The sequence below is a fragment of the Podospora pseudoanserina genome, chromosome 4 (assembly GCF_035222485.1).
Source record: "Podospora pseudoanserina strain CBS 124.78 chromosome 4, whole genome shotgun sequence".
Taxonomy (NCBI): Eukaryota; Fungi; Ascomycota; class Sordariomycetes; order Sordariales; family Podosporaceae; genus Podospora; species Podospora pseudoanserina.
The window spans coordinates 716,988-741,495 of NC_085923.1; the positions used below are offsets into that span (position 1 = coordinate 716,988).

At 53.0% G+C, this 24,508-nt stretch overlaps 12 protein-coding genes across 12 annotated transcripts; 4 read left to right on the forward strand and 8 right to left on the reverse strand.

Moving 5' to 3' along the window:
- Positions 1 to 37: 37 nt before the first annotated feature.
- Positions 38 to 2,197, reverse strand: QC764_402100 (uncharacterized protein; the record flags this gene model as incomplete). The annotated part of the gene is made up of 1 exon (XM_062946492.1): positions 38 to 2,197. One exon carries the CDS (start codon positions 2,195 to 2,197, stop codon positions 38 to 40), a length of 2,160 nt encoding a protein of 719 aa, XP_062800096.1.
- A 730-nt stretch (positions 2,198 to 2,927) lies between these two features.
- Positions 2,928 to 6,339, reverse strand: QC764_402120 (uncharacterized protein; the record flags this gene model as incomplete). Its single annotated transcript, XM_062946493.1, has 5 exons — positions 5,338 to 6,339; positions 5,139 to 5,270; positions 4,958 to 5,075; positions 4,726 to 4,888; positions 2,928 to 4,658 (listed from the first exon to the last, which is right to left on the reverse strand). Exons 1-5 carry the CDS (start codon positions 6,281 to 6,283, stop codon positions 2,928 to 2,930), a joined length of 3,090 nt encoding a protein of 1,029 aa, XP_062800097.1. The 5' UTR covers positions 6,284 to 6,339.
- Positions 6,340 to 6,653: 314 nt separating this feature from the next.
- QC764_402130 (uncharacterized protein) lies at positions 6,654 to 7,449 on the forward strand (the record flags this gene model as incomplete). The annotated part of the gene is made up of 2 exons (XM_062946494.1): positions 6,654 to 7,304; positions 7,363 to 7,449. Exons 1-2 carry the CDS (start codon positions 6,711 to 6,713, stop codon positions 7,447 to 7,449), a joined length of 681 nt encoding a protein of 226 aa, XP_062800098.1. The 5' UTR covers positions 6,654 to 6,710.
- Positions 7,450 to 7,646: 197 nt separating this feature from the next.
- Positions 7,647 to 10,243, forward strand: QC764_402140 (uncharacterized protein; the record flags this gene model as incomplete). The annotated part of the gene is made up of 2 exons (XM_062946495.1): positions 7,647 to 8,246; positions 8,320 to 10,243. The coding sequence occupies 2 exons, from the start codon at positions 7,647 to 7,649 to the stop codon at positions 10,069 to 10,071; spliced, it is 2,352 nt and encodes a 783-aa protein (XP_062800099.1). The 3' UTR covers positions 10,072 to 10,243.
- On the reverse strand, positions 10,091 to 10,824 carry QC764_0062410 (uncharacterized protein). Its single transcript, XM_062940526.1, has 2 exons — positions 10,246 to 10,824; positions 10,091 to 10,183 (listed from the first exon to the last, which is right to left on the reverse strand). Exons 1-2 carry the CDS (start codon positions 10,419 to 10,421, stop codon positions 10,099 to 10,101), a joined length of 261 nt encoding a protein of 86 aa, XP_062800100.1. The 5' UTR covers positions 10,422 to 10,824; the 3' UTR covers positions 10,091 to 10,098.
- A 2,064-nt stretch (positions 10,825 to 12,888) lies between these two features.
- QC764_402150 (uncharacterized protein) lies at positions 12,889 to 14,040 on the reverse strand (the record flags this gene model as incomplete). Its single annotated transcript, XM_062946496.1, has 3 exons — positions 12,889 to 13,246; positions 13,317 to 13,633; positions 13,690 to 14,040. 3 exons carry the CDS (start codon positions 14,038 to 14,040, stop codon positions 12,979 to 12,981), a joined length of 936 nt encoding a protein of 311 aa, XP_062800101.1. The 3' UTR covers positions 12,889 to 12,978.
- A 259-nt stretch (positions 14,041 to 14,299) lies between these two features.
- Positions 14,300 to 15,367, reverse strand: QC764_402160 (uncharacterized protein; the record flags this gene model as incomplete). Its single annotated transcript, XM_062946497.1, has 1 exon — positions 14,300 to 15,367. One exon carries the CDS (start codon positions 15,365 to 15,367, stop codon positions 14,300 to 14,302), a length of 1,068 nt encoding a protein of 355 aa, XP_062800102.1.
- A 408-nt stretch (positions 15,368 to 15,775) lies between these two features.
- On the forward strand, positions 15,776 to 17,184 carry QC764_402165 (uncharacterized protein). The gene is made up of 2 exons (XM_062946498.1): positions 15,776 to 16,484; positions 16,543 to 17,184. Exons 1-2 carry the CDS (start codon positions 16,135 to 16,137, stop codon positions 16,928 to 16,930), a joined length of 738 nt encoding a protein of 245 aa, XP_062800103.1. The 5' UTR covers positions 15,776 to 16,134; the 3' UTR covers positions 16,931 to 17,184.
- Positions 17,185 to 17,300: 116 nt separating this feature from the next.
- Positions 17,301 to 18,269, reverse strand: QC764_402170 (uncharacterized protein; the record flags this gene model as incomplete). Its single annotated transcript, XM_062946499.1, has 1 exon — positions 17,301 to 18,269. One exon carries the CDS (start codon positions 18,267 to 18,269, stop codon positions 17,301 to 17,303), a length of 969 nt encoding a protein of 322 aa, XP_062800104.1.
- Positions 18,270 to 20,158: 1,889 nt separating this feature from the next.
- QC764_402180 (uncharacterized protein) lies at positions 20,159 to 21,451 on the reverse strand (the record flags this gene model as incomplete). Its single annotated transcript, XM_062946500.1, has 1 exon — positions 20,159 to 21,451. The coding sequence occupies one exon, from the start codon at positions 21,449 to 21,451 to the stop codon at positions 20,159 to 20,161; it is 1,293 nt and encodes a 430-aa protein (XP_062800105.1).
- A 643-nt stretch (positions 21,452 to 22,094) lies between these two features.
- Positions 22,095 to 23,473, forward strand: QC764_0062470 (uncharacterized protein). Its single transcript, XM_062940527.1, has 2 exons — positions 22,095 to 22,932; positions 22,996 to 23,473. Exons 1-2 carry the CDS (start codon positions 22,218 to 22,220, stop codon positions 23,115 to 23,117), a joined length of 837 nt encoding a protein of 278 aa, XP_062800106.1. The 5' UTR covers positions 22,095 to 22,217; the 3' UTR covers positions 23,118 to 23,473.
- Positions 22,338 to 22,919, reverse strand: QC764_0062480 (uncharacterized protein; the record flags this gene model as incomplete). Its single annotated transcript, XM_062940528.1, has 1 exon — positions 22,338 to 22,919. The coding sequence occupies one exon, from the start codon at positions 22,917 to 22,919 to the stop codon at positions 22,338 to 22,340; it is 582 nt and encodes a 193-aa protein (XP_062800107.1).
- Positions 23,474 to 24,508: the final 1,035 nt, after the last annotated feature.

Below are 24,508 nucleotides of genomic sequence, written 5' to 3' on the forward strand. Positions count from 1 at the left end.
ATGAATTCCTTACTAGGTGCCGATCGAATGCTCATTCTCAGCTATCCCATAGCCCCACGCTTTCTACAGTGCTCTCCTCTTCCAGCGGCTTCAACCGAAGATTCAGCATGGTAACCGGATTGACACAGACAGTATCGTCCTCCTCCTCCTCCAGCTCGAGATTCACTTCGACTCGCACCTTCTCCCCAGTAGAGGGAACCCGATAATGCCATCCGGGTGAAGAGGTGGCCGGTCCGTTGATTTGGAAGATTTTCCGCTTATCAAAGACCGTCCCTCCACCGTTGGAACTCGGAATTTGACTCTGGTCCACCGCGCATGTTTCCACCACAGTTGCCGCACCACTCAGCCGCCCATCCAATACACTCATCATGACTGCTTCGGCCTTACGGCAACTTTCAAACTCAAGCCTATCCAGCTGATACTCCAGCAACACTCTGAAGCCAGGATCCAGGTCTTCCAAGCTTGCCAGAATGATGGAGGGCCTTTTGATATTCCAGCGAATACACCCCACAAACAAATTGATAGGAATGCAGGTGGTGGGAGTATCGACCAACTGCCCGTGGACGAAGAAGCCGCACCAAGACTTGCTTGTCTCGTTGGTGCCGAAAAAGACGTTGTCGTGGATGTCCCAATGTGTTCGAGGCATGGCTCGACACTCGTTGACGATCAAGGACGGATCCAGCCGCAGTCTCAACGCGCTATGTCTATTTCCAACGACAGGATCGCAGCCCTTACTGAATGGAAACACTGTCTCGAATTTGGTCGCCAATGTTGCAGTCTCCACAAGGGTCCTGTGTATGTCGTTCCACGGCTCGCGGGTGAGTGCTCGTCCAAAGTAAGCCAGCTTCCAGGGTTTGTATCTCACATACCGGCCACCGGATATCTTACGAACCATCACACCAACAAATTCGCTGTTTAAAGAGCTAAAAGCTTCCAGGATACACTTGTTCCCATCGTCCTCGCCGACCTTGCTGACGAGATATACCAGACTGACAACCATCTTGATGCCCCTCGGCCCGATGCTTAAATCGCGATAGATAGAGTCAGTCACACTGACCTCGAGATTCCTCGCGCATTCAAACGGCCGCGGAGACTTTGCAAGAATAGCCGACCAAGGATGCGGCTTGCCTGCTGCCTTGATACGACACTCGTTGCCGCCCCTGTCGTTTCCGGTACAGTCCTTCCGCTCATCTTCGCCCTCGGTCCATATGAAAATACTCCGATCCGCCGTCGACTCCAAAATAACCTTTTGCAGCCGCTGAAACGCACCCATTCCCTCCCCATACAACAACGACATCCTCACGTCAAAGATCCCAAGCAGACAGTACGCTATGTCCTCCTCCCTTGTCGTTAGCCTCTTCGAAGCCCAGCTCATGCGTCTAGCAACAGCATAATCACCACACGTTGTCTCCCCCTTCAATAGCTCCTCCGGTATGCCCGTGATTTCCGACAGCAACTCACTCAAGCTGGCCTTTGTGCCGCGCTCATTCCATTCCCTGTCAAAGAAGATGACGTGTTTGGGCGCGATCAGCTCCTGGAGGGTCCAGCCCCTGGTAAACCACCTGCATTTGGGGAGGGCTTTTCCCAGGTCATCCCCAGCAGGCTCCAAGTCGCAGAGGTAGACGAAGCAGACCTTTGCTTTGGCATAGTAATCGTACATGGAATTGATCGACTTGGTGAGCTCGGCGGAGGAGCTCTTGTCGATACAGCAGGTGTCCACCCACGCGTAACGGACATTATGATCGAAACGGGCCTTGATGCACGTCTGCAGAATCTTGGAATAGCCCGGCTGCTTCTTCTTGACGAGCTGACAGGTGTCTTGTTCGTCCTGGGTTGAAACGAAATAGAGGTAAAAGGCTAGATAGCAGGAGACCAGCATCAGGGATAGCACCAGCAGACACGTCGTCAGAAAAGCTAGATATAGTGGGACTTCACCGACCGTGTAGGAGAGGAGTGACCATAAGCTGGCGGCGAATAGTATCGGTATGATGATTCTGACCTGTCTCAGCCGCCGAGAGGAAGCAGCATGGCGGTGAAACAGCGGCAACTGTTGTAAAGCAACTTCGGTAGAGTCATCCCAGGTGTGAGAGAGGATGGCGTACTCGGGAATGTCGAGACTGCAATCACTGAAGTTGACGACTTTTAGCTGAGGAGGTTGCGTGTTCCTGGCTTCGGGACCAACAGTGAGAAGGCGCATTGTGGTACTCACGTGAAACGTGGGCGGAGCAAAGGAGTATAATCTAGACTTTCAGGGTGGTGTTGTTGATAAGTCTGTGGAACCTGGGGGACATGAACCGCGCCAAAAAGGCGCCAGTTATCAACCCCTCACCAGGCTGGCTCCCAACTCTCGTTTACTACAAATAAACTCTCCTCACTAGCTGGCCAAGAACTTAACAACAGGTGAATATTGGTCGGGCAAAAACATCCATGCGTTATCGATCAAAGCCTGACGACAAAACTGGCTAGTAGCAATCTAAATGCAGATAAACGAACAGAGTAACTGCAGATGGGCTCACGCAAGGCACCGGCAGCCAAGCACGCAGCCACACCACCTCGGTTGGTGTGGCTTTCCGAGAGGCAGATATCTCAGCTGAAAGATGTGAATTGATTCGAGAGGGTTAGGGTCAACGATACGCCCCTTAAGTACCCCTATTTCACCTAGGGGGACGCCGCCCCACCCCTAGGTGGCCAACACGCCAACCTCGCAAACCACCTCGCGATCCTATCTCTACGCCTACGTCTACCTGCACAAATCAAATCTCAGTACATACACACCCCAAAAGAACGAGAAAAACAAACCCAAAAACCCCTCCACAACCAAAACCATCCACCAAAACTCACGGAATAATCCAGGGCGTCCGTTTATATACCATGATTTTCATCATCCGTCCCCCCATCTGAACATCACCTCCCTCCGCTGCCCCCCCTCACACCAGCATCCCCCCCTTTGCCCTCGCCAATGCCGACGCCGCTCCCCCCGCCGGCCCAGCCTGCGTCTGGTTCTGCTGCTGAAACTGTTGCTGAACCTGCTGCCCCATCTGTTGCAAAGCAAAAACCCGCCTAGTAAGCGTATCCCTCGCCTCCTGAAGCTGGGCGTTCCCCACCTGTCCCTGGTTCTGTATAGGATTAGCCCTCCTCACCTCCTCACCATTATCCTCCGCCTTCCTCTTCGCTCCCGCCGCCTGTGGCGGCGGGGGAGCATTAGGATCAGGGAGGTCACGTCCAGGAGGATGACCGCGAAAGTTCTGCGCAATATCAGCCGCGTTGGCATCGGCAGCTTGCTGCACCGGATCGGGTGGCTGCGCAGCGATGATGTTGTCGATATCCGCCATTTCCTGCTGGTTGAGGGGATTTTCCCGCACGGCTCGGATCTGCTGCTTTGGCGGGAGGACTATATTGTTTTTTTTGCGCATTTCTTCCAGCTTGTCTAGTTCCGCTTGGCTTTGCCAGGGCGTGAACGGGCCGTCCTGAGATCTGAGATTGGGCGGGCCGACAAAGTTGTCGTGGTTGTTGCCTACGGGCACCATTCCAGGGCAGGGATCGAGACCAGCTACCTGCCCGATCATCAGGCCGTGGTGCCAGTGTGGTCCGTACACCTGCAGCTGTAGCTTACGGATCCGTTTCCTGATCGGGGTCTGAGGGAAGGGGATAGAGATAGGTTGCGCTTGGGCTTGAAGCGTCATGTTGGTGATCTCGGCGGGGCTGAGAAACTGCCCGTTTTGGGATAGCCGTTGGATTTGACCTTGGACCCAGCGGTTGATCTTTTCGGGTTGCTCGCGGACAAACGTGTTGAATTCCATCTTGCGGAAGTTTTCGATTGCTATTTGGATGTTGCGGACGTAGAGGCCGCGGTCGGCGGGTTTTAACGAGATGAACGGGTGGGCTTGGTGGATGGCGTTCGCCTGCGCCGTCCAGTCGGCCCAGGCCCTACCCTGCTGGTCTGCCGGTCTGAGGAGCTCGTGCATCTGGAACTGGGCTTCCCAGGCCCTGAGCTTGACCACGGCCTTGTAACACTTCTCGATGTGCTCTTCCATGTCGCGGCGCTTGCACCACACGTTGAAGTAGTTGGTGTACTCTTCTTGACCCATGGCTCTGACGCGGGCTTGTAAATTCGCTTGTCGGGTGTTCAACCATTGCATGAAGAGCCTTTGACGCTGGTGCTGTCTCCTCATCGCCATCCTCCTCTCCCACACTGCGGGAAGTTCAGGCGGTGAAGGCATATCGGCGGGGTCTGGGGTCAGTACGGGCGGCTCCAGAATTGCCTCCTTGATCCAAGACTCCAGTTGAACATCTGTCCACGGGACCTGAGCCTTCCAGTCATCTTTTTCCCAGCCTCTAGGCCAGTCGCGGTTGTCGTGGTCGCCGATTTCATCTCCATCAGTCCTGTATCTCTCGCACTCGGTGTCTGCGTCCTCCAACAACTCCCTCCAGTTTGGGCGGTGATCCGGGTTTTCCATCAGACAACGTACCAGTACTGATTTCAAGTGGCCATCAATGTGTTGTTCTAGGCCATAGATGTAAGCCCCGTACGACCAATGCTCTTCCAGCGGCTCGTCGTTGCCATCTTTGTCAACACCGGTCATGCTCGGCGTCCAAGGCACTTTTGTTGGATGGGGCGGCGTCTGGGGATAGTCTCCAGACATGATGCACACCAGCGACTGATTAGTTGGCAAGGGGTTAGTCATCGGTGTTATTCAGGGAAACGGGCAGTGTGAAGTGACGTACCTGGGCAGCCTGGAAAAGGTTTGACTTCCAGGTGAATTTACCTGCGGCCACACGAGTGTCCAGTTCACCCGGCAGCTGGGGAACGTAGTCCCATTCTTCGGTAAACTGCTCTGGCATATAAAACATGGACTTCCCATACATTCTGTACTTCCACATTGCTTTCCTGTGACAAAAAGTAAGCTAATCTATGCAGTCAACGCAGCATGTACCTTGGGTTCCAGGATTGGCTTACGGGTTCTCGAATTGTTCGTCATCCATGGTTGTCGAACAACCAAAGTCCGACATCTTGAGAACAGGGACGGTGGGGTGGTTGTCATCTTCATGGCCGTCAAAAATGTCACCGAGCATATCTAAAAGTAAACCGGTCAGCACACGTGCATCAGTTTCCGACAAAACCTCGAGATGCAGCTCACAGTTGGATGGATCAATGTCAAAGTGGACATTGTTTTCGCCCGGGAGAGCCATGTCGGCCCAGTCTATAAGGCCATTATCGTCATAGGGGTATAGATCGGGGGGGTACTCAAACTCGAGCAATCCCCTCAGCACTTGACACATTTTGTTAGCTGTCACAACACCAAAATTACCGGAGTAGAAAGCACGTCTCGAACCTACTGCATTTCCAGATTTCCCACAGGAACCTATTAGGGGCTGTGAGTTTCCTATGCTGCAAGCTGGATATCACCTGTGCCAGACTGCCATGGCTAAGATATTCCAGCAGAATCACCTGCGGCGCCTGCTGGACGGGATGTGTCCCAGGCAGCGGCGAACCCGGAACAGGAGGTATGGCGCCTGGCTTGAGGTACTCGTTCAAGTCTTCCAGCTGGACAATATGCGTGGCGTCCCTGAACTTGTCTTGGAAATTCGTCTCCCTGATCATGTTCTCGTTCCTACTCCTCAGGGACGTCTTGACGACGATCTCGTTCTCACGACCCTCGTCATCGTGATGCCGGAACAGGCACGCCAGCCCGTTCCCCCCCCATCCGAGCACGGATACGTAGGTGAGTTTGTAGTAGGTTTGGAGGTAATCTTTCATCACCTGCCGAGCAGTCACCGCTTCCGCATTCTCGAGGAACGCCGGCGCCGTGTTTCCCGGCTGGAAGGCACCGCCAAAAATCTTCTCAAAAGGCTTACGCCAGAGGATGTTCGGGTAAAGGGTGGAAGGCTTCGGGCCCGTGTACGTGGCTGGCCAGGAAATGGTTGGGGGCATGTCCTTTGCATAGGCTGGAAGGTCGATTTCGTTCAAGGAGACACGATGACCCGTCTCTCGGAATTGCTGAAATCCAAAGCGACACAGCCGTTTTGTGTCCTCCTTTACTGGCCCCCCTCTATATCTCTGGTACATGTGCCCTGCCGGTATCGGCCTGCCGATGCCGTTTGTTATCCATACGGGTGGCCGACCACCTGGGTACAGTATGGGCGGGTGTTGCTGTGCCATTTGTACCTGCAGTGCATACTGTGCCTGTTGTGCCTGTCGTGCCTGTTGCGCCTGTTGCGCCTGTTGCGCCTGCTGCTGCGCCCATAGTTGTGCTCCGAAATTATCTTGAGCTTCTTGGTCCATTTTGTGGTGTTGTGGCTGCAGCCTCGATATACACCTGAAATCCTTTACTACCCGCGATGGGTCACTTTCGTCTGCACAAGCAAGTAGCAAAATTTGTTATGATAGACCTTCTCGATGTATATATCCCAAGCACTCAGTACAAAGAAGCACCTTGTGCAAAGACCACCACCCCTTGCTGCGCGATGCATCCGGAAATTCACACAAAGAATTCTAGACGAGGTACCCATTGTTTTGTCGACAGGTTCTTTTCATTTGTACCACACTCCATAGAATGACACAGTTCAAGCTTCTCAGCCTTGTCACACCCAAGCGCCGGACATTCGGAGGGGAAAGTCCAGGCTTGTCATCTCCATCACCAGTGAAACCATCTTTTTCCATGGAAGCTTTCTTTGACCATACCTAAGGTAGAAAACGAAAAAAGAAAAAAATGTCCCACAAACCAGGCATCATCGTCGTGCACTCCCGCCCCTTATCTCCACTTTTGCCTCCTATTGTCTTTCAAACATGGTACGAGAACATCCACATCCCTGATGTACTAGCAACCGGACATGTGAGCTCCGCAGCAAGATACCGCCTCACATCGCCCGAAGCTAATAACTCGATGCCATTTCTTGTTGTCTATCACTTGCCAGACATGAACTGGCTGCACCAAGACAACTGCCAATTCTGGAAAATCCCGCTCCACAGCAAGATCCTACCCGGTGACAACAGCAGCATCCTTGATGTTGCCGAGTTCAAGACCGAGTTTTACGAGACTGTGGACACGGTACAATTTTGGGGGCCTGCCGACGGCGGGAATGTTCCGTCAAAGTTGTTGCTCAGCTTCTTCCCACAGTCCAAGCAGGGTGCAGATTCGAGGTCCCTTCACCAATCCGCCCTCGCCAACCTGGGAATCGGAGGGTCCGAAACTATCCAGCAGTCCATGAAGTCAACATTGTTCAAAGAAGATCAATCCCGCCCTCACCACCCCGCCGTGCCCGCACCACGTGGGACACCAGGAGAAATGGAATATCTTTGCACGGTAAGAAAACTTGGCCTCTGGCTTGTTGACCTTGCCGTGATCTAAACTAATATCACAGCTGGAATACGCGGGCGAGATAAGACCTGGCCCTGGCGTTGAATCCAACAGTCGGCCGGAATACACCCTTCTGAAAGCGTTTGAGTGATGGGGTAGTGGCTTACTGAGGTGCACAACGGTGGTATCTTAGGTGGCCTATGTTAGCTTAGCTCTGGTGGATAATCATGGAAAGGGAGCTTTTGAGCGTACATAACCCTAACCCGACAATCGGGCCCCTAAATATCTCTTAGGCATCAATTCAAGACTTTTCACCGCCATCAACTCCCAGACAAAAGTCTCATCAACATGCCCAACTTTACAGAATGGAAAGCCCGCATCCGCCGTCAAGCAAAACCACACCCCAAATTCCAGCCTCATGATGTCTATTCCGCGACCCCGCTGACACCCAACACAACCCGCGTGATCCGACTGCTACCACAACGTGAACCCACCACCACCCAAATAAAATGCGAGCTGTTCACCTACAACCTCTCGGGAAAACAAAGCGGTGAAAGACACCTCTACGAAGCCGTCTCATACGTCTGGGGGACAGGCCCAAGATGCCATTCCATCACGCTCAACAACTGCGCCTTTCCCGTGACAGAAAATCTCCACGCGGCCCTCTGGCACCTCCGAGACCGACAGCTGGAGCGGGTGCTGTGGGTTGACGCCGTCTGTATCAACCAGGATGATAACAAGGAGAAGGAGAGGCAGATCCCGCTTATGCGCACCATTTACGCGCAGGCCGGACGGGTGATTGTCTGGTTGGGATTGCCGTTGGATGGTCATGGTGATCAGGCATTGGGGAGTATCCGGCAGGCTGGCGGGGAGGGACTGACTGTGATGGAAGATGATTATACGTCTGTGATGGTGTTATTGCGGAGGGATTGGTTTCGCCGGATGTGGGTAAGCATGCGATGAAAAAGGTTACGAATGATTGCATAACACTAACCTGCGGACCTGCCGGGAACGGCTCTAGATCCTCCAGGAAGTAGCCGTTGCACGGTCGGTGGTTGTAATGTGTGGATCAGTCCAGATAGACGGGCACGCCTTCTGTCAGGGTCTTGCTGGGATGGATCATCTCCTCCCGGTTGATCTACACCCCATCATCCACCCCGTCGTCCAGCTCATCCGCGGCGCACCATACCGACCAAAATACCAGCTCCATTCACGGGGTGTCTTTTCCATGGGCGAGTTGCTGGACATGTACCGCTCCTGCAGAGCCACCCTCCAGCACGACAAGATATACGCATTGCTCGGCCTAAGTCTCGACGGCCTCGATGCTCCTGCCTTACAGCCAGATTACTCCCTGCCGTGGCATGAAGTTTTCCAAAGGGCCACTGCGCATATTTTTGGCGCGTCATGCACGGTGAAGACGTGGCCGGAAAGCCACACGGCAGTCATCACAGGAAAGTGTCTCTTCTTGGGGCAAATCACATCTGTTGATCAGGATAACAATCATGGAGACGGCCAGGTGCACGTATGGGTCCACTGCACCACGGCCGCGCAGTCACTCGGGTACGGCGAGCATGGATGGGATTGGGCTTTCCCGCCTTTTTCAGAGTCGGTCCGGGAGGGGGATATCGTATGCCATCTGCAGGGTGCGGCAAGGCCGAGCATCGTTCGACTCTGCCAGGATCACTTTACCGTCATCAAAACCTCGGCACCGTCTGGATCACCCGGGGAACCGGATCGACAATCTAATCCATCAGAGGATCACCTATCCAATATCGCCCTCACGTTCACAATCCCCCCAGGGAGTTCAAACAACAGCTATTATGACGAGGCAGAACAATCCACCGAACTACTCACCATAACACCATCCTACCACGAAGACCCCTCAACCGAAACAAAAAGACTACACGACACAGCAGCCCTCCTAGAGGACCGTTTCGTCCGCTCCCTCCACTACAACGGCAACATGTCCCCAGCCCTGCAACATCTCATCTCCCAATGCAGCCCCAAAGTCCCCATCTCTGAACAACTCCTCCAATCCGTCGTCTCATGCCCAACCGGCGAACCGATCCAAATCATGCAACTTCTCTTCCAAAAACGCGGCGACAAACTCCCCATAACAGAATCCATAGTCCGGGCTGCGGCGGCAAATTCACGATTGGGGTACCCAATCCTACAGCTCCTTTTCCAAAAGCGAGGGGAATCCCTCCCGGTTTCGGAACAGGTAGTCGTAGCCGCCGCAGGGAACACTGACAAGGGATGTCAAATCATGAGTCTTCTCTTTGAGCAACGGGGGTGGGGGCTTGTCATCTCGGAAGAAGCGGTTGTGGCGGCCGCAGGTAACTATTGGTCTGGACATCAAATCCTCCGTCTTTTCTTTGAACAGCGCGGAGACAACCTCCCAATTTCTGAACGCGTGGTCGAGACCGCGGCGGGAAATACTCGATGCGGATACGAGACCGTGAAAGTTCTCCTCCAGCAACGAAAAAGTCTACAAATTTCAGACGGGATGGTGACAGAAGCAGCGGGAAACCCCCGGCATGGTCATGATATCATGCGCTTTCTTTTCGCGCGAGACAAAGACCTGGCAATATCTGAAAACGTGGTCAAGGCCGCGGCAGAGAATGGAGGAAACGGATATGAGATTATGCTCCTGCTTCTCGAGAAGCGAGGCAAGCGCCTACCAATCTCTGACGAGGTCGTCAAGGCGGCGCAGGCCAATTCCTTGTATGGACATGATATTATGCAACTTTTGGCTTCAGCTCAGAGCGCCTGAGTGATGATGACACATGCAGCGGTGGATTTATATCTTGGCGTCCTTCTTCTTGGACCAGAGCATCAACCCGCAGGCAATTCCTACTCCGACACCAGTGATGGTTCCGGCTCTCCTGTAAATAAGGTGTTAAAGAGAGAGAGAGAGTAGTGACGGTGAATAAAGCGAATTACATACCAATTGACGGGGTTCTTCTTTGGGCTTGGGGGTTCTGAGCCCCCGACTCCGCCTAGCTCTTCGCGGTCGGTGTTGACATGGCGGACTTGTTGGCGGCAGGCGGGGAGGATGGTTCGTTGAGGAAGGCGGGATCTGAGGACACCGGGGAGGGTGGTGAGAGATCTGGCGGCTGACATGGTGATGTGTGCTGTTGAGGAAGTATTGTGATGTAGGTAGATGTAGTTGCTGTGATTTAAGTCGTTGTTGATATCGTGATGGTTTGATGTTTTGTTGTGTTGATGATGGGGGGGGGGAAGTCAGGTGGAAGATTGGTCCAAATCGACAGCTGCTTTAAAACACAATGAATGACGCGCCAATGGAGGCGATGATGAAAGGCAAATAAGTGCCTTGCTAGCAATTGAGTTCCACCTGCCCTTCCTCCCAGCAGCAGATCAATATGGTGAGGAAATATGACGTCATCACTTTGTTTTTTGTCCGCCCTGTTGTTTCTGGTTTTGTTTTCGGCCAATGGAGTGGATCTATTTTCTTCGTCAAAACACCTCAAGTTTAGGGCGGGAAATCTCCTAAAGTTCAACGTCTGTTCTGCCCAGCAAAATGATGCCTCCCTTCGCGACATGAGAGGCATCACTCATCTGATACCTGTTGTCCAGTCAGACACAGAGTGTGCCGCCCCTATCAACAAGACAGCGGGGAGCACGAAGCCTATTGGAGACACTTGGCCGCAAGAAAGGTACCATGCATACTGGAAGCCAATTAGAAACTGCTTAAGAGGCATATCTGCACATGCAGGCATGCCTCCCAGATAATACGAAGTCACCCACCTGATTCTGATTTCGTTTCGATAAGGGGACTCCGGGTACTTAAGGCAGCTGTTTGTCCCACCCAACGAACGAACAGCCAAAGAGTCAGACAACAAACCTTGACGTCCCCCGGACACAACTTCAAGCCGTTGAGGCTCACGAGGATTGACTTGCCGGTCATTCAGAGGTGCGTCTCTAACAAACAACTCTTGCATCACTGGATGCTGCATACTGACTGAGAAGACAGGTCGGTCTCAACAAAGTTAAGCCCGCGCCGGCGGGGACGCGCCGAGTCCCCGCGCTCAACAAATCTCGCAGCAATGTATTAGTGATCACGATGCGGGGTTTCTTCAAGGCGAGGTATGCGGTTGGTGCGGTGCTGGTGAATCCTTGTTTTCGGGACCCTTGGATTTCCATGCATCGTCTGGCTCGTGCCCTCTCGTTGAAGATTTCTCGCTTCCAGGTCGCTTGGGTGAGGAGTGGAATGGAGTTGGGTTTGGTTTCTGGCCCTTGGGGATGGGAGATGGAGGGGTGGAGGGTGTATTTGGAGCAGTCAGGAACGGTGGTTATATCAACGGCGAAGCGAGTATTTTCTCACCGACCGACTACATTGGCTTCAATGTTGGATTGCCTGGGCTTGCAGAGTTTCCTCAGCTTCCGGAATCTCAGGCCGCGGAGCTTGATGTCATGGTGAGCCAAATACTCAACACGACAGACAGCCAATCAACGCCACCATCACCCACTCTATTGAGCCCTGCCTCCTCGTCCACCTGGACCAATTCGGATGAGAGCAACTGTCGATCAGCAGCACCGCTGGAAGAGAAACGTAAACAGCCCAGCTGCTTCAGGCGTACCTCCACCGCGAAAAAACACAAGAGATACCATGAAAGGCGTTTCGCGTGTCCAGTGTCTGGTTGCAATGAGCGTTTCAGTCTTAGATTGGACCGCGAGCGGCATCTCCAGACGGTCAAGCATGGAGGCGAGAGGAAGTTTCACTGTCAGTGGTGTGTAAAGAGGTTCACGAGAAAAGACAACTATCATCGGCATCTCAAGAAACAACACGAAGAAAATTGATATATATAAAAAAAAAAAAGAACACACGAGGACAGAACTTGGGCACACATGGATCAGTAAGGTTTTGGCGGGACAGGGGACAACCACGCGTTTTCGCCTATGGCTCTCTTTGGGTCTCACTCGACGCGAAGTTTCGGAACAGGCTGCATCATTTGCAGGCCACGGTTGTCCCCTTGGTTACTCTGACATTCGTCTGTGGGGAGGCCACATGCGGTGTTCTGGTGCCGTGATGTGGATTGGTCCCGGGAAGCACCATTGCCTCAGAACATGGCATGTGGCCTCCCCATGGGGGAATGGATGATGTCAGCATAGTTCCGAAACGAATCGCGCCCAAGGGGAGCCGTAGGCGGAAACGTGGGCTCTTTCGGGGACCATTCTCCCGATCAAGCTGTAGGCTCTGACACTGCCACTGGGCTGTCAGGGAATAGCTGGGTGAATGATCTCTGCGAGAGTCTTTTCGTGTAATATTAGGAACCAGGTAGATAGATGGGTACATATAAACGCAAGGGGCCAGCATTGATCAGTACCAGACACCGTGAGCCAAGTACGTAAAGGCAAGATCAACAAGACTAGGTACCACCCTTTAAGTTCAGATATACAACATGGCGAGTCTCCCGTGGAGATATTAAAAAATCACGCAATGCGAGGGAGTATTCCCAATCGTACTCACCAGTCACATGCATGCGCTCAAGGAGATGCCCCCTGACGCCGAAGGCGTACTGACCACTGGAGATACCGCAAATGTGGATAGCTACCTTAGTGACCACCACGGGACTGCAGACATTAAGCTGATTTATTCCAACACAAAACCACTAAACATTACGATTAATCTACCCCGTAAACACCACATAAACCCCTCTCAAGCATATCTCTCCTGCTGCGCAACAACCGGCTTTGTCTCCCGGACAGGCACATGCATGGGCACAGGCTGGATTGGCATCATAGGTATCACCTGAGGAGGAGTTCGCATCATCGGAGCTCCATACGGTGCAGGCAACACGCCCGGAGGAGCGGCAGGGGCGTATGCATTCGCTGGAGGCGGTGCCATCACATAGACAATCCTCGGCCGCCTGTTTCGATAATTCGTCTCGATACACCCAATGATAAAAAGACCAAGGTGCGTCAGACTACATTCCATGTGTCTTGTCAGAAGTGATGCATCCCTCAAACACCAACGGCAAGGATGAATAAACTTACGTCAAGAAGACAACAAAGGCAGATAATGTCTGTGAGAGTCCACTAATTTTTCTCACAAGAGCCCTCATTTCGGGCGAATCGAGGTCGATAGACGATGTCCACCTCCTAGTTTCAGAGTCCCAGGTTTCGTAATACCCCTCAATGTGCCGTTCTGCATGTGTCGCCGAGAGTGTAACGGTCAAGAGGGTCAAAAAGACCAGGCCAAGCCAGAGGATCAGGTCGACACCAACAATGGCGCCGGGGTGGATGCCCCTGTTGCCCTCACGCTTCATGATGCAGATGATTTCGGCAACGTCCCAAACCATGCAGACGACGGTCTGTGAGCTGTCAGTACGTGTCAATGTTGTCGACATGGGCATCAGATCCAGCTCACCGACGGTATGATGATGATGCCGTAAAAGCCATAAACGCCATCAGTTCTTGAATCAGCCATCAGGCCGGCCGAAAGACCTATGGCGACGATGCAGCAAACAATCGAAAATATCCTGCCAGCCAACTTGGTGATCCGATAAGATCTCGGCGACACATATTGTGGCGGCGCGTTCAGCGGAGCAGGCACGAAATGGCCTGGAGCAAAATGTGGTGTTGACTGTGCGGGGTCCGATGCTTGTGGCGGCACTGGTGCAGGTACTGTTGTAGATGCTGCTGCGGGTGCTGCTGTAGGTGTTGGCGTTGGTACTGACCCCGTCGCCGGGTCGGTCGTCGTCTCAGCCATTTCTGCCATTTCGATGATGGTGAGAATCGAGGAGCCGCGGCGTCGGGAGCTAGGGGTTCAAAAGGACCTGATGTTTAAATTGCACCTTTGCATTAAATCCTGTGGGCACTCTGCTAGCTGCTGCCTGGGCATAATTTACCAATCCTTTGGTTGGCGAATCATGAACTCGCTGGTGTTGCACGGAGCCTGTCAGAGACCCGCAAACACGGCCCCTGCAGGAACGAGCCACAATCCATGCCAAGGAATCAGGTCTCGTGTTGAAAGAAAATCAGGTTCCAGCCTGTGTCGAGTTCCAGGCTTCAAAGAACTGGTTCTCGTACTTTGGTATGCACTTGACCTTCTCAGGTGGTTCAAGTTGCCACTCGATAGTTTCGTCCCGGTGTCCAGGCGTGCTGGCCCAGCGGGAAACATAGCCTTTTGCCTCTTTGATCCGTTTGCCATCCTCGTTCGAGTACTCGAGGTTGACGGCAGGAACAACAGCAATCTTTCCGTAGCCGTGGAACCACATGTCTTTGCAGAGCAACTGTGGCTCACCCTGAAGACATTCGCCCTCCCTATGGGCTCGAAATGCAATGGTTCGATCCATGATGGGTGTCGCTGTAAACGCCGCGGCTCCGTTCCAGCAGGAAAACACCTGAAATGGTTGGTGCGAAAGCAAACGTTGCTGGGCGCTTGGATTGTTCCAAAAGAGATTCCAGGCCGAGTTCCAATTTCCATCTGGCGGAATCTCAAAGAAGGAGTCTCCGTTCATCCCTCGCGCTATCCAAACATCGTAAAATGTTGGGTCTGGGCCAACATAGGTCCAGTCCATAGCGCACATCATGTCGGCACCGAGTATGCGCTTCTGATGTAAGAGCTCAAGAATATCTTCCAAACAGATTGCCACATCGTTCAAAAAGACAATGGTTGTGTTCTTAGCGGAGAACTTGACGGCCTCGGTGTCGTCTACCAGCGGCTGAAGAGCCATATTCCTCAGTTGAGCAAGCTTTTGGATTCGGTCCCCCTTTTTTGGGTTGATGTTGCTCGTCTTGAAGTAATAGGTGGTTGTCAAAGCATCCAACTCGGGTCGTAAGGCAGCCAGGACCTCCCCGGTACCGTCGTCCGAATTCCCCTCGATGATGGACAAGGCGCAGGTTTGTGGACCTAGAAATCGAATTGCCTCGATGACGCTCCCCAAGAGTCGGGGAAGAAGCGATGCACATTGTCGAAGATCGAGTGCTATGAAGTATCGGATTGAGCCTGTCTCTGCGTTTTCCGGTGCGACGAGATAATCGTAGCGTGATGTGTCGGGTTGGGGGCAATGCAGTCGAGGTAAGGTTGTAGCTTCTGGGTTCATGATGGCGTCGACGTAGGCCGCTTTTGATTCTTGTGGTAGAATGTCAGAGGCTTGTGGTGTTGCAGTGGTTATTGTTGCCGCTGTTGGAACTGATGTGGCGGAGCTTGAGGCCGATGCTGGCTCCATTGGAAGCGTTGAAATCGTCTTTGAAGGGCGCCATAAGGACGGACGCGGTATGCTTGATATCTGCTCTCGGCCGAGCCAAAGAGTGAGGGCCAAAAGCAATAGCCCGCCTGCGGGCAAGATGAAGATGAGAGCTCGCCGCGTCATGTCCGAACTGTGGGTGGAATGTCGAAGCATTTTTTTGGGCAGAAGGGGAAGAGGTCGCAACTGACTGTTCAAAAGCAATGGGGAAAGGCGCCTTTGTGCATATGCCCCGCTTCTCGTTTGCACTGACTCCGAGCGAGATATAAGCAATGGCAAGATTTCCCCTGTGTTGAGGTGGATGTCACAGCTAAACGCCGGTACCATTCTGTCGGGATTTAGAACGTCCCCTGATTTGCTGAGACGTCAAGGGTTACACCCAACACATGACTCGACCACAGGCCTATCCTTGTGCCAGGAGGTCAAGATGCAAGTAGACGCTCGAGACCTTCGCCAACATCAGACAGATGTAGATGATCATCGTTGGTTGAACATCGCCGTTCGGGTACCTATACAAATCTTCACCAATCTTTCGTCGCCGCCTCTAATACCTACTTTGCCTATCCACCTACCCCTCCTTTTCTCATCATGTTTTCTTTGTCAAATCTACAGCCTCCTTTGCAATGGCCATCCCTCTTCTGTCCATACTTTGCTTTCACGCTTTCAACGGGTTAAGCCAAGCGTCGTTCTTCTCACACCACACAAATGCAACAACCCTCATCCAGCAGAAAAGGCAGGGAACCGTTCTGGTCACCAAATACTTCACCCTTTTCTCAACAAGCAACCCCTCGAGCATTCGGACAGCCAACATTGGTTTCGATTGCCGCGTCGATTTGATCCACGACCTCTGGGGTTTCTGTCCGACCTCTGTCATCTCAGCCACTGACTGCGGCCTGGCAGGCAGCTGTGTTGACAAGCATGGCTGTTCTGGAGGATGCGGGTTTACCAACGCTGCTCTGACAACATTTACTTGGTTTGTTCTGCCTGCACTGCTTTTGCCCTACACAGAGCTAACGATTTCGTTGATGTAGCTCTGGTGCCTTGGCGCCATTTTGCTCTACAGCGCTGCTTACTCTCCCCAACAACGTTGGTCCATTTACCTATCTTGCATGCGGGAAGGGTCCCAGTACCGACAACTATTTCGCGTTCACGAAAAGAGGTGAAACCACTACCATTTCGACTATGTCTATGACTAGACTGCTTCAAGATACGTCGACGTCGGCTAGCTCCGCTATCCTCCCTACGCTGGTTGACTTGTTGACTTCCGATCCGGGGTTTCCGACCTCTTCAAATGAAAGGACGAGCCAGTCTAACACTAAAAGTGACGGGAACACCCAGCCAAACAACACTGGTGCCATTGTAGGCGGCGTGATAGGCTCCTTCGCACTGCTATGTGCGTCAGGCATTGCCATAGTCTGACTACTGAGACGAAACCGCAACTAATCTGCTATTCCAAGTTCCAAGCCGCATACCATTTCTACCCCTGAACATGTCGATCAGAAATCAGCGGACCACAAAGTGGCGACATGGACACATTACAACAACGCTGGCTGGGGCCCTCAGGAGTTGCCGGCGCATCACCATGGCGCACAGAACACAGACCCCGTTGAGCTCCCTGCGGTGTACCAGCAGCACAGACCATAAAGCACCATGAAATACAATGTATAATGCCTTATCATAACAAACGAAAGAACTCTGATACCATCTCAAGTTGTTGGGTAGCGGCGTCAGCCTCCGATCAATGATTACGAAGGGTCTTGGAAGGCGCCTCCTTTATCCACACCGTTTCCTACATCACAAGACCAGCAACAACCCCCATCAAACCCACCAACAGCCCAGCTCTCACGCTGCCCCTACCCACCACTCCGCCCGCAGGCACGGGTACCTGATTAGATTGTGTAGGAGTCGGTAACAACCCACCAGTCCCCGGCCCAGTAGTAGGAGGAATCGTCACAGTGACAGTGCCGCCACCAGCAGCAGTAGTAGTAGCGTCATCCCTATCCGGAGTGGTCGTCGTGACCACCTCACTCTCCTCCACCTTGGTCGTGGGCACATAAACCGGAGAGGTATAGCTCTCCAGCCAATACTTTGTACAATTCCCATAACAAGTGTACCCATCCGCAAAGTAAGTCGCGGAATAACTCTCCTCCCCAGCCCAAACCTCCTTACCCCCCTCCCACACCTCCGTCCGCAACCCCACGTCCCGCTTCTTCTTCTCCCACCCCTGAGTATCGGTGTACTCGGTCAAGGTGACCGTCCTCCTCCCCCCCCTCATGGTCCCCCTGCACCGCGGCATGAGATACGCATCTGCCCTCCAGGTGATCCCCTCGTGCACAAACGTGCTGCTTCTACCCCCTTCGTCAAAGTACGTGAACTTGACGTCACCTTCAGGACAGCAGTGGACGATTTTCTCCACGACGTCGATCGCGCGGGTGCTTGTGCCGTCGACTGTCCTCCAAAACGGGTGCCAGGTTGTGGAGGTGGCGACGGTATAGCTGACTGGGCAGCCGACGTAGCTCACGCCGGTGGCGCCGCCGGGGCGGAAGGACCAGGCGGCGTAGCAGTCTGGGTTGTATTTGTCGTAGGGGTCTCCCAGCTGGACGGCGGTGCACTCGGGCACTTTTGGGGGACTGACTGTGAAGGTGGGTGAGGGGCGGGGGTCATACACCCAGCAGGTCTTTTCTACTGCGTAGAGGTCCTTGCCGATGCCGCATGATGCCGGGGGCGTGAACTGGGCGTAGGTTGTCGGGGTGGCCATTTTGAAGGGTGCCCGGTAGGCTGAGAGACAAGAGAGAAGGTGAGAGTGGAGAGAGGAAAAGATGGGGTAGGAATGGGAGTTATTTTGTCTTGTTTAAAAGCCAAGAAAGCTCGCATTGAACCCTTGCTGCTTACCATTCCTGAAGAGACGGGCAAGGGGGTGATGCCAAGGCCGGGGAACGGCGCTATCGAGTGAGGCGCGTTCGATGTTGGTGCGACACACTGCCTTGGCATGGTGGTTGTGATTGAATCTCTGAATGGCCTCATGGCTATGTGAGTGCTCGAATGAGATGTGTCGACCAAGCAAATCAAGAGGACTGATCACCTCGAATTCAACCTCGATGGTATCAATCAAAACATCGTGGGTCGCTGGGACATGTTTCTGTCGGCCAACGTATCACAGAAATACCTGAGCCAAGGCACAAAGTTGCACCACTAGCACCCAACACATCACCGACAGGATTGCAACCGCTTCACCCTGGATACCAGGTATCCTGCATGTCGTCTAGGCCCCAAACAGCACGGATTGATATCACTCCCGAAAGAAGCTGAGCTTGTAAATCGCCAGCAAATCACCTGAGCCTATCCATCATACCTTAGCTACTAAGGTACGCAGCCGCCCGGTCCCAGCAGTTCCAATCACAGGCCTCTCAACTCCTTCCACCTACTCATCTCTCCCTCGTCGTAATCCTTCTCTTGTTTTTCCTCTCTGAGCTTTCCAGAGTGAACGTGGCTATACTTACCTTATATCAGCTAGCTCTTTCCACTTGAGATGAAGACACGCAGAGGAATGAATGGGGAGTCTTGAATCCCGTAACATACATGCCGACGATGATGTGCATCCACCTCTTATCCGTGCCGGATTCGTACATCCGTTGCGTTTACATGTTTTCTTCCTCCAGGGCATCTATTCGACACCGCTGCCATTCGATCCTTCCTTCGAGGCAGGCTCTCTGATCGAGGTGGAACTCAATCGTGGCGTCACAGAAGCTGTTGAAATGGTTTGCTGCGCGCATACCTCCAGTGTTGACTGACATGCTCGGCGTAGTCCGGGCTTTCTGCAACATGAATGGCTGTGGGACAGCGGCAATGATTCACTGGCGCGCAAAGTGAGGGAAAAGGTGGTGAGAAAAGTGACGAATGGTGAGATTTTAACAGGGAAAAGAGAAGCTACAAAAAGTGTGTGAAATACAAGCCCCAATCCGGAGAGACCACAATAGTTGCTCTTTGGCTTTCCCTTTGGCTTGGATTAAGTTTAGAGTAGCCCGCCAGCCGCAACCATGGAAACCACACAGATGACGAAACCACGGCACCTGGAGGCGGTTCGAATACCTGCTCGGGCTAAGTTCAAGGCCCACATATGGCAACAGGTAGGTGCCGGAATAACAAAAAGGATAAAACTTGCTCGCAGCGCCATATCGCACAGGAAACTCAGACCTGTCTTTTTCTGTCTTCGGGGTTGTTACATCGCTGTCGGTTGTAAACCATGTTGGCCAAAACTGTTTTGGGCGGCAGGGAAAATCGAGTCCAGGTCATGAGAGCCTGGCAGCCCGTAGCTCTTGACTTAAGACGGGCCATGATGAATGCTTGACAGCCGAGGGTGCGCTCGATGAGGGCGGACAAGCGTCGATAACGGAGTTGGAGAAGCGTTGCGGGAAAAGATCATAACGGGCGAAAGTTTACCGCCACCTTCAACAAGACATCCATCAGACTTGAAATCAGAACCTAACCCTAACCTTATCAGGTGTCACATCAGACGTCATTCAATCAACACGTATGACTAACACACCAAGGTCTAAATTTGGTTTGGAACTGTGATGTTCTCGCGAATTGAACAAACTGAGCAATAATGTAAGACGTGCTCGGCTTCACCCAGCTCACAGCTTACCGCTACAAATTCGAAACCAGCAGCTCCGGCCAAACCTTTGTCAGGTCCGGCATAGGCTGACGCAGCAGCAGACGGCCCTGATCATCATGATAACTGTTGCGAAACCGAGAGATATGCTCAATCCCCTCGGGCAACCGGAACAACCAGAACCCGAACGTCGGCATCCACCCAGCAGCACTCGCACCCCCAGCTCTCTTCTGCTGCAAACTGAGATAGTTCTGCGCCGTCTCGACATCAAACACGTAGTTCTGCGGCTTTGGCACTGCCTCCCTCACAAAAGACTCCCACGTCAGAGCGCTGTCGACCGAGTATGTCAAGCCGCACGAATACCGAGTCCGGGGAGGCGGGTTCGACCCCAATGACGGCACCCCGAGCACATCGAGAAGGCGATTCCAGTCGTTGAGCGTGCTGTCGAGACCGAACCAGTAGAAGCTTGCGTTCTCTCTCAGAGCATCAAGGACACCAGGGCGCGGATCGTGGGCGATACGGTCAAAGCCAGGGGACGCTGACCAGATGGGCAGAGGGCTACCATGAAGCAATCCGAGCTGATCCTCGTCAGGCTGGCCGCCATCTCGGACGACAGGCGTGCGGAAAACGAAGAAAACCTCCCTCAGTTGGGCAAGTGTTTGTTTCAAGGCCTTCCTGACTTTTGGAACAAGCTTGGACGCCTCAAAAGAGGCGTCAAACCGCACTGCGCCGGCCCTCCAGTCCGCCTTTGCTGGGTCTCTGTCAAGTGCGAGGTTGAGCAAGCCGACATGTCGGCGGTCATGAGTTGTTTTGAGATGGTAGAGGAAATTCGACGGCGTCACAAGAGAAGCCGGGTTCTCCCCGTCGTTGCCTTTGGTGTGGAAAATGTGGAGGAAGTCGTGTTCAGGGTTGAAGTAAAGGACCCCACGGGGGTGGGCGACTGGTTGGGCTTTGATCTCCCAGGGTTTGATGAATCTGCAAGGAAGGTGTACGCGATAGAACAGCAGTGCTTCGTGCCTAGCTTCGCTGTTGACGCGCATCAGCTTGCTGATGGTTTTGACACCGCCAACTTCAGCGATGAACTCCTCGCCATTTGGCGTGTCGATGTTGCTCTCGATGGCGTAGCGGCTTTTGGCTTCGTGGAGTGGTGTGAGCACCACCTGGATGATTCGTTGGCGTTGGAGAGAGGTCCTCCAAATTTTGACCCGCAGTTCTGCAGGTAACAATGAGAACAATGCAAAGGCATCATTCATCGCCTTGCTGTCGACAGGGCTGGTGGTGTTGTGCTGGAAAATGGAGAGCTTTTGCAACGGATTTATGGATGCCATGTTGATGGCGGTATGGATGGGATGAGAAGGATGGGACAAACGGAGCAATGACGAAGTGGTGGGAGCGGCGGGCTCCTCTGATGTAGACGGCACCTTTGCTGTGGAAAAGCGCGGGATGGACGCGGGTAGGTGCTTCCACGTAGGGAGGCTACTGTTCATCAGCCCCCGTGATCGACCACATGCAGCATCAGTACGGCAGAGACAGAGCCGAGTATAGCTGAGCCATCCGCGACATCATGGAGGAGGTAGATGATGTGTATTTCCAAGGAAAAACAAGTCATGAAAATCCCGCAATATTTGACTTCCAAAATGCTGCTGATAGGGAGCCAGCCTTCTGCTAATGCCTACAGCAACCGCCGAGGATCATGAAATAAACCGGCCTAGGCGGTGGCTGCGCTAATTATGCTGTGCTGTGTCCGGAAGGCTGGCAATTGGTGTAGCAAAGCAGGCCAAGACATGTTTGGCTTCAAGACATCAGCGAAAAGCAGTTGATCGACTGGAAGAAAGGAATCTTTTTGTGGGGCTACGGAAGGTCTCGGAGGTTGTGGAATGCTTCGAATGCATCGTCCGCCTCCTAAATGTCGGAAAATTGCTAATTCGAGGATGCCAGAATCCTCCCGGATCGATGAATTTCTGACCAACCATGCTTCTTTTGGAAAACAGAGATAATCGCTGACGCAACCAGGTTCAGTTTCCTTGCAAGGGGTTTATTGTAAGAAGACTACGAGGTCTGTTGATAGAAACATAAGATATATAAAGAGCGTAAATGAAAGTAAGAAAAGTAAGAAAATCTAAGCCAAAGAACTTTGTTTCCATACGGTGCCCATCCTCTTCCACTGCAACCCCTCCCCCCGAAACATCAAACCATCAACAACAACCTACTTCCTCAAGACGAAGACTGATCGTGAATGTCAAGGATGAACACGGACTGGCGGATAAACCCCTCATCCCCGGTAGACTGCTGAAGGCGAAGCCGGGCGTCATTGAGCTTGATGCTGACGGTGCGGTCCTGGGTGGCGGTGAAGCTCTGGCTGTAGGTGAACCGGTCCACCTCGTTGAAGCCAACAGCGGTAGGTCCGACAAACTCGAGCGCGGGAGGGTCGGTCTCGCCAGTGGGACGTCCCACGGTGGTGGGGGAGATCACGTAGTTGCGCTGCACAAAGGCGGAAACACCCGCCTCTGGCAACGAGACATCGCCGATGAGCGTGGCGACAGCGTTGACGGTGCTACGGCCGACGGGGTGCGTTACGCGGAAGTCGAGAGAGCAGAAGGTCTCGCGGGGGATGGGGAGCTGGGCGAAGAAGCGGTCAAGTGTGACCTCCACGGACCTGTTGTCGGCACTGAAGACAGGGCGGATGGTGGCCGAGTTGCACCCATCGCCAGTGGCAATGATTTGGCGTGTGAACACGACACCTTGAGCCAGTGCGGTGGCGGGGAGAAGAAGAGTGGTGATGCCGAGGAACTTCATCTTGAAGACTTGAGTGAGTGGAACTAGTCTTGGGTTTTGAGTGTGAGTGTGAGTGTGAGTGAAACAATTCCTCCAGGGCCGAGGGTTGTGCTCCTACTTATGCTCGAGACCCGCGGGATTCCAAACAGAAAGATCACCACAATATCAGCGGCATTCGAAGCCTGCCCGCTTTACTCGTACGCTTCACATGATCTGTAACAAGCATCACAGTCCGAGTGTCATGCCGAACCTGACAAGTCCCAGCTTACATGAATCGTGATTGTCAGAAATGTGAAAGCCATAGAATATCGATGAGCAGCACTGCAAAATCTCGGTGAGCATGGCTGATGCTCGGCCCACGCTCCATCAGTCAAGCAATCCGGAGGTCCCGTCGTGAGAATGGCGTCATCCAAAATTTGGAAGGGTTCCTTTTGGCCGTTAGTATCCGGAATGACAGCTCATCTGATCACGAAAGTGTAGACTAGTCTCGTCAGCTTTGAGGATGGGATGAGAGCCAGACATCTGAACACTTCATCAACTGTCTGTCTCACACCGACAGACCGAAACCATCCGTGGACGAGATCTTAGAACAGTGGATATTGATGGTTCAACGAGTCCGAGCAGTAGGTCATCATCATGGGTGATGAATAGCTGCTCTAAGCAGGTAGGAGCTTGACGAAACTGTGGATAAACGTCCAGCGATTCCAAAAACTTCCAGCAAGAAATGAGAATACTGTCGAAAGAATAGCATCATATCCTAGGTACATTCCTTATTGCACCATCCACGATGATACAGGTAAGTAAATATCAACATCACCTAGTTGAGAATCTTCTAACCATTTCCCCGGGTATGTTGGCGGACATAACTGCCCGGTCTCTAGGGCTCTCTGGAATGACACTCTTCAGGTGCCACAAACCAAACTACGCCCTCATACTGAGCACACGAGATCAGGAAACAAGCTTTTCCAGGACAACGTTACGTCCCCAAATCACAGGAACCAACCAGTCAAGCCTTGAAACATCATCCACTTCCTCTATAACCAGACCGGCCTAAATCCACGTGTAACAGTGAGCTCAGCCTGAACTCTGGTTCATCACCCCAACACTTGGTGGCGCAGGCTGACGTCGCATACATCAGTAAACCAGTCACTTGAGCCTCAGACAACGATGTTGTGTTCCCAATTTTTGATTTGTCAAAACCTTCCAGAAGCAAAAGAGTCCGAGATGTCGGGTCCATGTGATGATGGGGGGAGAGAAAGCGTGGGGGTGAGTGAGTTGAGACCGCGCGAGGTATATATCCCACGCCCCGTCATCCCAGATCCGTGGTTCAGTGTCGAATCCCTGACCCAAGGTGGTATTTGCTGACACAATGAATGAGGCTTGAACGGCCAAGGTTTTGGAAGTTGTCGGCCGCTCGCAGTCCGCGGGGAGAAATCACGACAGAGGGATGACCAGGACAGAGAGGGATGATGGGAGTTTCAAGGATGTCAGGGAGCAGGATTTGGGTCTTGGATTCTCACCGAGACGGAGATGGAAGGAGGATAAACCTGCAGTCGAACCTCGCGTTCATGTACCAGGGGGCGGGGGGTATCTTCAATTGATGGAATATT